General features: G+C 38.1%; 2 protein-coding genes across 3 annotated transcripts in view; both read left to right on the top strand.

Annotated features, from left to right (window-relative positions):
• The first annotated feature begins 2,148 nt into the window (after positions 1–2,148).
• Positions 2,149–7,138, top strand: LOC106774264 (protein SUPPRESSOR OF npr1-1, CONSTITUTIVE 1-like). Of its 2 annotated transcripts, XM_014661197.2 has the most exons (6): positions 2,150–2,827; positions 2,931–3,112; positions 3,236–4,035; positions 4,176–4,451; positions 4,582–5,334; positions 6,254–7,138. In XM_014661197.2, the coding sequence occupies exons 1-6, from the start codon at positions 2,301–2,303 to the stop codon at positions 6,758–6,760; spliced, it is 3,045 nt and encodes a 1,014-aa protein (XP_014516683.1). In that variant the 5' UTR covers positions 2,150–2,300; the 3' UTR covers positions 6,761–7,138. The 2 variants fall into 2 exon arrangements, with proteins under 2 accessions (XP_014516682.1, XP_014516683.1); XM_014661196.2 differs by having other exon boundaries at positions 2,149–2,827; positions 2,931–4,035.
• A 1,450-nt stretch (positions 7,139–8,588) lies between these two features.
• LOC111242562 overlaps positions 8,589–11,842 on the top strand; it is a 3,998-nt gene continuing 744 nt past the window's right edge. Inside the window, exon 1 of the mRNA XM_022786401.1 lies at positions 8,589–11,833. Within this exon, the coding sequence (XP_022642122.1) occupies positions 10,323–11,267 (945 nt within the window). The 5' untranslated portion in view covers positions 8,589–10,322 and the 3' untranslated portion in view covers positions 11,268–11,833. The remainder of the gene's footprint in view (positions 11,834–11,842) is intronic.

Raw genomic sequence — 11,842 nt, forward strand, 5'->3', positions numbered from 1 at the left:
GTGTAAAAATATACCCATGTATGATGTTGAATGTCCTAGTTTTAGACATCAAAGAGCTATATGACGTTGGAATTTGGAGTTTTTCGAAATAATATACATTGTAATTATTTTCTAAAAGCACTGCCACCACACAGTTTCTTTGTGCTTTCTCTTTTGGTTGAACCAAGGACTTCGTTCACAAGTGCGAGGAAGAACAAAGATAAGTTTTGTGTAATTTCTAACGAAAGTCTTAACGTTTCCTATGTTTGGATATTTCTTTATTTTTTATTTTTGTCAATTGATATCACTTTTTCATTTAGCATTAACCTCCTGAACGCGAGTTCAAAGTCCACCACTTTCAGGGAGACGAACTGCTTCGATCACGAGTGCAAGGAAGAATAAATGTCAATTTTGTGTCATTTACCTTAAAGTTATGTGTTTCTGCTATCTTGGTTGCCATTTTCCTTATGTTTTGGTGGATTCGTTTTGTGTTTGTGTGCTGCATTGAAGCTCACCACAACAAGCAACATCGAAAAGTTCTCCATTCTCCATTGTTGCTAACGACTCTCCTCTATCAAAGTTAGTTTTTTGGTTTTGATATACATTGCAATATAATGATTGATTATTCTATATGTGATTTTTTAGTTTTTCTTGTACTTTGTGTCTTATTTCTTGTATGTAATAACTGAGGAGGAGTGGATGCAATTTAGAGCATCTAGAGAGTTTAAGGAATGACAACTTTGTTTCTAAATATTTTGTCATGGTCATACAAGGCATTCTTTTCTGATTTAAACTTATAAATTTTTATGGTTTAACAGGAAAAAAAGGATTGTTGCTTAACAAAGACAAAGACTTAATGATGCACAACACGTACTCTCACGTGGTTGTTCTGCTTTATTAGAGAGAAAGTTGAGAAAGTCTCGTGCAGAGGCTTTAGGACTTGAATCCTCAAACCTAGCACTTGCACCTACTAGGTATGAGATGTGGAAAGTTACACGAACTAAGTCTGACGGTAACATGACATCTCAATCAGCTCAATTGATTTTAGAAAGAATTATAAGTACAAATTCTTAACCAAAAATAATAGTTCATATCACTACTACAAAAAAATATATAGATAACATTTTTTTATCATAGATAACACTAATTAAGTGCGATCTATGATAGTGCAATCTATTAATAGATGGTGATTTAAAAAAAGAATGTTATCTATTGATGTCATAGCGCTTTTTTTAAAAAATAATACCTATTAAATAGATCTTAGTAAACTAAGATCTTACTAACTTAACATAACTTGAATTTTAAAAATATTTTAAATTAAAATCACGTCACTGTAACACAATTTTTTTATATTAATAATCTTATCATCTTGACACAACTTATTCACTTTCGTTATTTCTTTTTAATCTATCAATTTTAGCAATTAAAAAAAATACACCATTTTGATGCTTTTGCAAACATATTCATATTTACGTAGCAACCATCCGTCATTAGAAAGACTCAGGGTAGTTGAATGTGATGTACTCGAATTACAAAACTCAAATTCGGTGGATGACACCAATCCTTTGGGGGTAACTAAGATTCTTCGGAAAAGTTCATCTGAACTCAAGTGGCTCTCTTCTCTTCACTCCATACACATTTTTGGGTCCCCAGGTTTATTGTCATCACTCAACTCCTTTAGTTTTCGGAGTCACCATTCTCTAGAGCTATTTCTTAGGATTCCAACCAATAATAGTTGTCTTCGATTTTTGAATATCAATAGATTTCTAACTCTCAAGTATTTGCCAGAACAGATTAACACTCTCACACGCCTTCAAGAATTGATTGTTTATGAGCTTCTATGTCCGAAGTCATTTGCAGAATTAAACCTTCCATTAACAAACATGAGCTAAACCTTCCATTAAAAATTTAAGATGTCTTCTGGAAATATACTGTTTGCTTGACCTAAGCACTTTAATCTATTAAACCGATTTTCAGTGGTAGCCATCCTTTTTGTTTTAGAATGAAAGAATAAAGAAAGCCAAAAACTATGAATTCTACACAACATCTACTGTTTTTCTTTAAAATATTAATTAAATATTATTTAACTTTGTCGTTTTCTAAATGTTTTTAATAGTTTTGATAGAATACCATAATTTCTTTAATTGATCACAATAAATATTTTAGTAAAAATAGGAATTTGAAATTTTTCTTTGAAATCGACTGTGAATAATTGCAACTCTTAAAGTGTATATGGACGACTCATCACGCACTTCGAGACTAGATCTAAAACATATCAATCTTTATTGCTTTATCTTTGAAGAGTGGACTTCAATTCCGTCATGGAGTTTGCATCTTCTTCTTCTTTATCATCATCATCTTCATCCTTCTTAACATCAGAACCCCATTTCATACACGATGTGTTCATCAACTTTGGTGGAGAAGACATCGGTAGAAGGTTTGTTTCTCATCTCCATTCTGTCCTTTTACAATCTCAAGTCAAAACTTTTATTAGCCAGGAGAATCTGCATGATGAGGGAATGAAGTTGGAAGAGCACATGAGAGCAATAGGACACACTAAGATTACAATAATCGTTTTCTCCAAATCATACACTGAATCTGCTTGCTCTCTTCTTGAGCTTGAAAAAATCATTGAATGCCACGAAACATTTGGCCAAATAGTTCTGCCCGTATTTCACGAGATTGACCCATTGGATGTACGTCATCAGAAGGATGATTTTGGAAAAGCTTTGGAAGACACTGCACACAGAAGCTATTCAGGAGAACAACTGCAACATGCGCGGTCAAGGTGGAGCAGTGCACTCAATAGAGTTGCAGGTATGACTGGTTGGGATGTCAGACATTTCGGGTAAACAAATGAATCCTTCCTACTTTCCTTGGTTTCAGAGTGAATGAAGCATATGTTAAGGTTGTGTTTTAATTTTGGTAACACATTATGATTCATCTTGAAGGCATGATGCTGCACTTGTAGACGTAATTGTTAACCGCGTCAAGACATTACTGGACTATAGAGACTTGTTTATTACCAGCTATCCTGTTGGATTAGAGTCCCGCGTGGAAGACGTGATTAAATGTATTGAAAATCAATCCACCAAAGTGTGTATGATAGGAATATGGGGAATGGGAGGATCAGGTAAAACAACCCTAGCCAAAGCCATCTACAATCGAATTTATCGTAAATTCATTGGTAAGAGTTTTATTGAGAATATTAGAAAAGTTTGGGATCTAAAATATGAAAAATATGTTCTTTTGCAAGAATATCTCCTTTCTGATGTCCTAGAATCCAAGTTGAAGGTGAAAAGCGTTGGGATGGGAAGAACTATGATCCAGAATGAATTTTCTCGAAAAAAGTTGCTCATTGTGCTTGATGATGTGAATGAGTTTGGCCAATTAGAAAACCTATGCGGGAGGCGTGAATGGTTCGGTCAAGGAACTGTGATAATAATTACAACTAGAGATTTTCACTTGCTGAACCAACTCAAAGTTAATTATGTATATGAAATGGATCTTTTGAACGAAAATGAGTCACTTGAGCTTTTTAGTTCGCTTGCCTTCGGAGATGCAAAAGCAAAAGAAGACTTCAGTGAGCTTTCAAGAAACGTTGTTGCTTATTGTGGAGGACTACCTCTGGCTCTTGAAGTGCTTGGTGCTTATTTATTTGACCAGACGTCAAAGAGAGTGTGGGAAGGAGTATTGTCGATACTAGAAAAAATTCCCAATAAGGAGGTTCAGCGGAAATTAAGAATAAGCTTTGATAGTTTAAGCAATGACATGGAGAAGGATATATTACTTGATGTATGTTGTTTCTTTATAGGTAAAGACAGAGGTTATGTCACAGAAATACTAAATGGTTGTGAACTATGTGCTGATGTTGGAATACCGGTTCTCATAGAACGTAGCCTCATAAAAGTAGAAAAAAACAACAAACTTGGAATGCATCCTTTACTACAAGAAATGGGAAGAGAGATCATTCGTGAAAACTCAAGAAAGGACCCCGGGAAGCACAGTCGACTGTGGTCTCAAAAGGAAGTAGTTGAAGTATTGACAAAGAATACTGTAAGTACATTTCCTGTGCACGGTTTTCATTTTCTTTTAAAAGTGTTTTCTTTGCCGTGTTTAATGTAAGTGTAGTTAGGCTCAGCTGAGCCAACAAAAAACATTTCTCGATTTATTTCCCTATGCTCTTTACATAACAGGGGACTGAAGCTATTGAGGGATTGGTTTTGAAAATGGATTTAACCAGCAGAGATTGCTTCAAAACCGACTCTTTCAAGAAAATGGAGAGATTGAGACTCTTGCAACTCCATCATGTACAACTTGATGGAAATTATGCGTACCTTTCTAAGCAACTGAAATGGATCTCTTGGCACGGCTTTCCTTCAAATTCTCTGCCAAACAGCTTTTGTATGAATGATGTAATTGCTATTGATTTAAAGTACAGTCATCTTCGATTCGTCTGGAAACAATCCCAGGTATTTATAACATGTTTTTCTTCTAAAAGTTATAGGTTGATTAAAATAGAAATAGTAATTGTTTCTATTTGCTACTATTTCATTTTTTTATTTTATTCTCTAATATTTGTCAAAAAAAAAAATCTTGTAGGATTTGAAGTGGCTAAAATTCCTTAATCTCAGTCACTCCATGTACTTGAGAGAAACCCCTGACTTTTCTAGACTACCAAGTCTTGAGCAGCTCATTCTCAAAGATTGTCCAAGTTTATTAGGGATACACAAATCCATTGGTGATCTCTGTAATATTTTATTGATAAATTTGAAGGATTGTACAAGCCTAAGCAATCTCCCCAAAGAGATATACAAGTTGAAATCTGTGAAAACATTCATCCTTTCTGGTTGTTCAAAGATTGACAAATTGGAAGAAGATATAGCACAGATGGAATCCTTGACAACTCTAATTGCTGATAATACTGCTGTGAAACAGGTCCCCGTTTCAATAGTAACCTCGAAAAGCATTGGATATATATCCTTATGCGGATTTGAAGGACTGGCACGAAATGTTTTTCCTTCTATAATCCTGTCTTGGATGTCACCAACAATGAATCCCCTGTTATTTATGCGTCCGTTTTCTGGCACATCATGTTCTCTGGTTTCAATGAATACACAGGATAATACTTTGAGTGAACTTGCACCAATGCTTAGAAGCCTTCCAAATCTTCGAAGTGTTTTGCTGCGATATGAGACAGAGTCTCAACTATCTAAAGATGTAGAAACCTTTCTGGTTGAACGTGCTGTAAATGTTGCAGAATTAGGAATTTCAAGGCATCACTTGAGGTCATCTTTGATTGGAGTTGGAAGTTACAAAGCATTCTTTGAAATTCTCAACGATAGAATATCTAAGGTTAATTCCTTCTCTAGATTTTTCCTTTCTCTACTATACGGTCAATTTTAGCTACTAATTAAGACAGCTTGAACTAATCCTTATGATGCGTCTAAAAGAAAATTCAACTAGTATTTGTTAGATTTCTCATTGAACGTAAAAGAAAGTTGAAAGATATCCTGAGACATAAACAGAAATACATTATAGATTCATATTGATCTGCTGTTGATATATATACTGAACTAATCTATAAACCAAATTTGTTTGAATTAGTTATCATTGCTGAGTTTCAATTTATACAATAAGTGATCAGGGATTCGATCTCCAAGTTTCTGTGTATAGAAAAATATTTGTTAAAAGAGGAGTCTCATATATGAATATCATTCAATATTTCAAAAACTTAGTCATGAGTTTGGGATGAGAAAATGGGAGTTATAGGAAAAGAAATCAAATTTAGGTTATTATAACTCAGAACTAAAACTAAAGCTTGATGAAATTTTCAGCATTCATGTATATCTGTCATTGCATTATTGATACACATCCTTCTACAGATTAAATTATGTGTCACTATAGACCATCATCATTACAATAAGGTCCTCTACATTTCACACTAATTCCCACTAATGGTCTTTAATGCCATTACAAAATTTTTAATGTAGAAAAGTAATTAACTCTTACTAATGTAATCTTAAATCCTCATTATATGCATCATTATTTTACAGATGAAAGCATGAATTATTCACCTTCTCTTGTAGTTTTTAATCTTCCCATATGGCAATTAACCGCTTAAATAAAAGTATAATTTGCGTCCCCAAAAAGTTGTACAATTCATTTCTATTTTATTAGAAATGCTCATTTTGTAATTTTGGAATGATAAAAGAATTATTGCAGCTTTAGTAGTCCATTGCATAATGACTAAGATTGTTTTCTCATATTACAGGGATTGGTAACCAATGAGGCTTCTGAAGTTTCACTCCCAATTGACAATAAACCTTATTGGTTGGCCCATATAGGTGAGGGACAGTCAGTGTTTTTCACTGTACCGGAGGACTGTGGCATGAAGGGAATGACTTTGTGTATTGTTTATTTATCAAACCCCGAAATCAAGCCCACCGAATGTCTTACTAGTGTCTTAATAGCTAATTACACAAAGCGCAGCCTGCAGATACACAGGCAAGAAACAGTGATTTCATTTAATGATGAAGATTGGCAGGAGATAATATCACATTTGGCAGGTGGAGACAAGGTGGAGATTTTTGTGACTTTTGGTCATGACTTGGTGGTCAAGAAAACGGCTGTCTATCTTATGTATGGTGAATCGAAAGATATAGAAATTGAGCTGACGAATTGTGAATCGAATGGTGTAGAAATTGAGCCGCCGCATTGTGAATCAATAGTTTCGAAAATGAGGCAATATGTATACCAAATGATATTGAAAGTATGCTGATCCATTGTGAAGCAAATGATATCAAAATTGCGGCTATGAATTCTGAATCAAATGTCTTGGAAATGAAGTCTGATCCTAAGCCAAACGGAAATGGCTGCATTAGATTCTTCAAGAAATTTGCACTGTGTGACTGGTAAGTCATATTCATATCCCTTTTATGGGAACAATTCAGAATCCCTTGTGCTCTGGAATTAAATCGTAGTGTCCTTGATTGTATTCAAATTCTTTGGATTTTGAGTACCTTATAGTGGGAAAATTCATGTTTATTTTCCCCTGTTTCTCACTCTAACAGTTATGCCTCTTTGGTTGTCCTGGATTTTTTTTGTTGTATTTTCCTTTTAGTAGTTATTTATGAATTGATGTCCATGTTTTTCCTTCTACACTTGTTTGCACAAAGTGTTAAACAGAACGTTTGAAAGAAATGAACATTTAGAGCTTTTAGTCAAAGGTTGTAAGCATCCCTCTGAGAAACGTGATTTAGGATTCAATAGCAACACCACTTTTAGTACCTTACAAGATCTCGTAGTGGATTTATTGTATGCTCTAGAGAGAACTAAAACAGTTCAAATAAGGAGCGGGTGATACTCAACTAGACAATATATTAGATAGATACTAGAATTGTCTAAGGATGCTAGATATGACTAGAATATTCAGGTTCCAGGAGTGGCTAGAATACCCACGTGCCAAGAGTGGCTATAATACTCAGGTACAAGGAGAGGCTAGAATACACAGACTAGATGCATTATCTAGGGGAACCAGGAGTGGGTGAAACTTAACTAGATAGTGTATCAATGAAATACTAGGATTGTCTAGGAATACTAGGAGTGATAAATAAAATTGTACAACCAAGAGTGGGTTAAACTCAACTAGGAGTCTTAGATACTAGAAGTGGTGAAGAATACTGCACAACCAGTATTCACTATCCTTTAGTGTTTTCTTGAGATTTCACCTAAAAAGCACGGGACATGTTGCATGTGTTTTGATTGTAGAGCCTTTAATAATATCACTATTAAATATAGACATCTTATACATGGGCTTGATGATTTTCTTGATGAATTGCATGGTGCATATTAATTCGTTAAGATTGATTTAAAATGTAGATACAATCAAATTAGGATTAGAGAAGGTGATGAATGAAAAGCTACTTTCAAACCAAATATGGTTTCTATGAATGGTTGGCTATGTCTTTTGGCTTAAGTAATGCTCTTAGTACTTTCATGAGATTAATGAACCATGTATTAAGAGATTTCATAGAAAAATTTGTTGTGGTGTACTTTGATGATATTCTTATCCATAGCACTTCACTTGAATTGCATGTTCATCATTTAAAATCTATCTTGTGTGAGCTTAGATATGTCAATCTTGAAAAAAAAAAAATATCTTTTGCACTAACCATGTTATTTTTCTTATTATTTTACTTCAAAAGGAACACATGTGGATGAGGAAAAGGTTTAGACTATTAAAAAATTGCCGATACCTAAGTCCATGACCAAAGTGAGAACTTTCCACGGCTTAACAAGTTTCTATAAGAGATTTGTGAAGAATTTTAGCAAATTGGCAACACCGTTCAAACAAGTGCTCAAGAAAAATGTTGGTTTCTAATGTGAAGAGATAATTAGACTGTTTTTTTAATTTTTGAAACTTTTCTTTTCATTTTTGAAAATGGATGCCACGAGACACGAATGCCTAGACAAACACAAAAAAACTTTCACAATATTTTGAAAATAGGTACCATACGACACGAGTAATTACACACACAAATATATATATATATATATATATATATATATATATATATATATATATATATATATATATATATTGTTTCTGTATTTGAGGCACGGAATCGTTCGGCCAAACCCTTGCCCCTGCTCCCGATCGTCCTGCCTGCTTCGTCGGTTCGCGATCCTGACTGCTGCCTGGGGGGTCCTGTAAAGAGAACACTCCGACGCTCAAGTCAGATAGAGTTTTAACCAAAACGAGTGATTAAAATCAGGAAAACGTACTTTACCTGACCCTTGACTTCCTATTTATAGATTCTATATTCATAACCGCCCATTAATTGCCTTAAACCGCCGCATCTTCCGTTACTTTCCAATCAATACTCATGAATGCATTTCTATGCTTATATCCACTGACCGATCTACACTTACACCCTCTCTCATGACCCCAGCCGATCGGTCAACCCGTACCCCCTCCACTACACCAGCCCCCAAGCCCCGAGCGATGGCAAAAGCGAAGGGGTTGAACCTATTGAAAGAACTCCTGGCAACGAAACGTCTCAGCACCTCATCCATTCGATCATTCCCTCACCAATGGCCAAGATCCTTTTGCCCATCAATCACATCGGTTCACCGAAGAGTCACTTCTTCCCCTCCGTTAGATCCATCATCAATCGACGGCTTAGATTCTTTCTCAATCCTCCTTTTTCGGCTATAAAAGGTGGAGGGGCCCTCTCCCCATTCTCACACTCCCTTCTCCCTGTGCTCCATTTCCCGCTCTCAAACCATACCCTTCCCGTTCCAGCAACTTCTCAGGTAATGTCTTCGTCGTCGTGGTCTTTTGATGAGTTTGAAGATGAAGGTCGGGGGTACGCTGACGATGCGGTTGCTTCAACCTCCTCCCCTTCCTCCTCGTCGCCTCCTTCTAACCAAACCGTTCGGGAGGAAGCTCCTGACAACGAGGTTGAGTTTAATGTAGATAACTCCCTTGAATAGACCGGCCTCGCCCCGCCACCCGCCATTCCAGGTTACGACTGGGCTCCCCACGAAGCCCGAGGTTACCCGTCCTACTTCATCTCCACCTCCTCCATCATACGCCTGCTAGAATCCGTGGATCTAATGTCTAACCTCCGACGAGATTCCACCGACATATCTTTGGTGGTATGCCGATCCAACGAACGAGTATGCCACGGTCGGGAAGGATATGCTCTGGATTTCTTTTACGCTTACCTCAACCTCTTTCGCGACCTAGGAGTAAGACTCCCCTTCTCAGACTTCCAATGTGGTGTGCTTCGCGAATTAAACATCTGCCCGACCCAACTTCACCCGAACGGGTGGGCATTCATGCAAGCCTTTTCGGTCCTTTGCACTGGCTTGTTGCTGACACCCACCCCCGCCTCCTTCCTCTTCTTCTTCAAGGTCCAACCTCACCCCAACAAAAGTTGGATTTCCTTAGTCCCTATGAAGGACCATCAGCTCTTTACCTCGTTCAACTCTTCTTATAAAGACTTCAAGACTAACTTCATAAAAATAGCTATACGCGAACCCGGCCGACCCAAATACTTCTCTAATGGCACCCCCAAATTTCCCCTATATTGGACCGAACACCCCAACCAAGTTATCTCCTGGAAAGAGTCTGAAATGACCGATGACGAGTTAGAAGTAATCCGTCAAATCGATCAGCTACCCCGCAAGACCTCCTCTCGCAAACTCATAGAACTCATTGGGCCTAACACTCTACGAGCTAGGGTGTTCGGTAAGTTTTCTTGTAATCTTCTTGAACCGACTTGTCATTATTAACTTGCTAAGTTTGTGCCCTCCTTGCAGATTTCTTCGGCGGCATGGAAAAGCATCAAGCCTTTGCTCGTGCTTTGGCCCGCAAGAATCAGCGCAGCGGGCATGTCACCATCCCCTCCTCGTCCACTGCAATCCCTACAAGCTTCGCCCCTCCTCCACCATTAAGTGCCTCCAAAACTGACGACTCCAAGCCGATCGTCATCTCCTCCGCACCGAAAACCAAAGGGAGAAAACGCTCCGCCCAAGAAAAGACCCCTTCTCCAACAAAAAGAAAAAGGAACTCCGACGCCCTGCTAACCGGTCCTCTTGACCCTAACATCCACGTGTCCGATCGCCTCGAATTCAACCTGACTCCAGAAGAACGAGAGCCCTTCAAGAAGCTAACTCCTTCGAAGGCTTCCGACATGGCCTATGAACTGCTTTCCCGAGCCGGCATCTGCTTGAACTACGACGTAGGAACCACCAAGCCTCTCCTGGTGTCTGAACTTGAGATTTCCAACAAGAAATTGGAAAAGCCCCAAGAGGATGTCGCCCTACTCACCGAAGGCCTCGAGAAAGCGAACAAAAAGGCGGAGGACGATCGGGCTAAGGCCGCTGCTTCCCTCCTTAAGTCCCAAAATGAAGTGAAACGCCTCCAACAGTCAGTGGACTCCCTAAGCCTTAGTCTTCAACAATCTTCCAATCAAATCAAACAGCTAACTTCGAAAAAGGCCGCCACCATAGCCGATCGGGATAAATCATTGGTTGACTTCGCAACCCTAGAGGATGAGCTGTGTGAGGAACGCCAGCGCGGGTTCGAGCAGGGTATCGCCCAATGTCATTACTTCTTTAAGTGTCCCCTTCAACATGAGGGTTTTCACATTATGAAGATCCTGGTGGATGGCCAGCTTGTCGATATCTCTCCCCAGCCCTCCACCGAAGTCGCCTCCGCCCCTGACCAGGCAGCCCCGAACGATGCCCCGCTAGTTCCCGACACTACTGAGGACTAATTACTTGTTTACCATCATGAACTGTACTTGCACCCCCTTATTCTCATGTTCCCCCTCGCCCTTATTTTGAACAGGACTTGTTATGTATCCCTACTCTTCGCGTGCTTCTATATGAACATTACATCGCCTTTATATTATGCCTACCGATCAACGCATCTACATCTCGTTTCGCACTTAACAATTAATGTATGTCTTTACATTTATACTCGACACGCTTACTATCCGTTCATCACCGACCGATAGAGAAATCACTTTTCTAACTCGCGTTTTTTAACAAAATCGTTCTCCTTTTCCGAAGACCGATCAGGAAATCACTTTCCCAACCTTCGCCGAACGGCTGTCCTTATACCTCCCGTCGAAGTCATTACTGACTTCTTTCCCTCAACAAAGTAAGGATATCATTTTCCTGATACTCCCTACTCCACCAAGTTTACAAGGTCATTTTCCTGACCTTTCCCGAACGGTCATCCTTATACCTCTCGTCGAAGTCATTTTTGACTTGACTTCTTTCCCCCAACAAGGTAAGGATATCATTTTCCTGATATTCCTTACTTCAAATTTACAAGGTCATTTTC

This window comes from Vigna radiata, chromosome 9 (genome assembly GCF_000741045.1).
Source record: "Vigna radiata var. radiata cultivar VC1973A chromosome 9, Vradiata_ver6, whole genome shotgun sequence".
Classification (NCBI taxonomy): domain Eukaryota; kingdom Viridiplantae; phylum Streptophyta; class Magnoliopsida; order Fabales; family Fabaceae; genus Vigna; species Vigna radiata.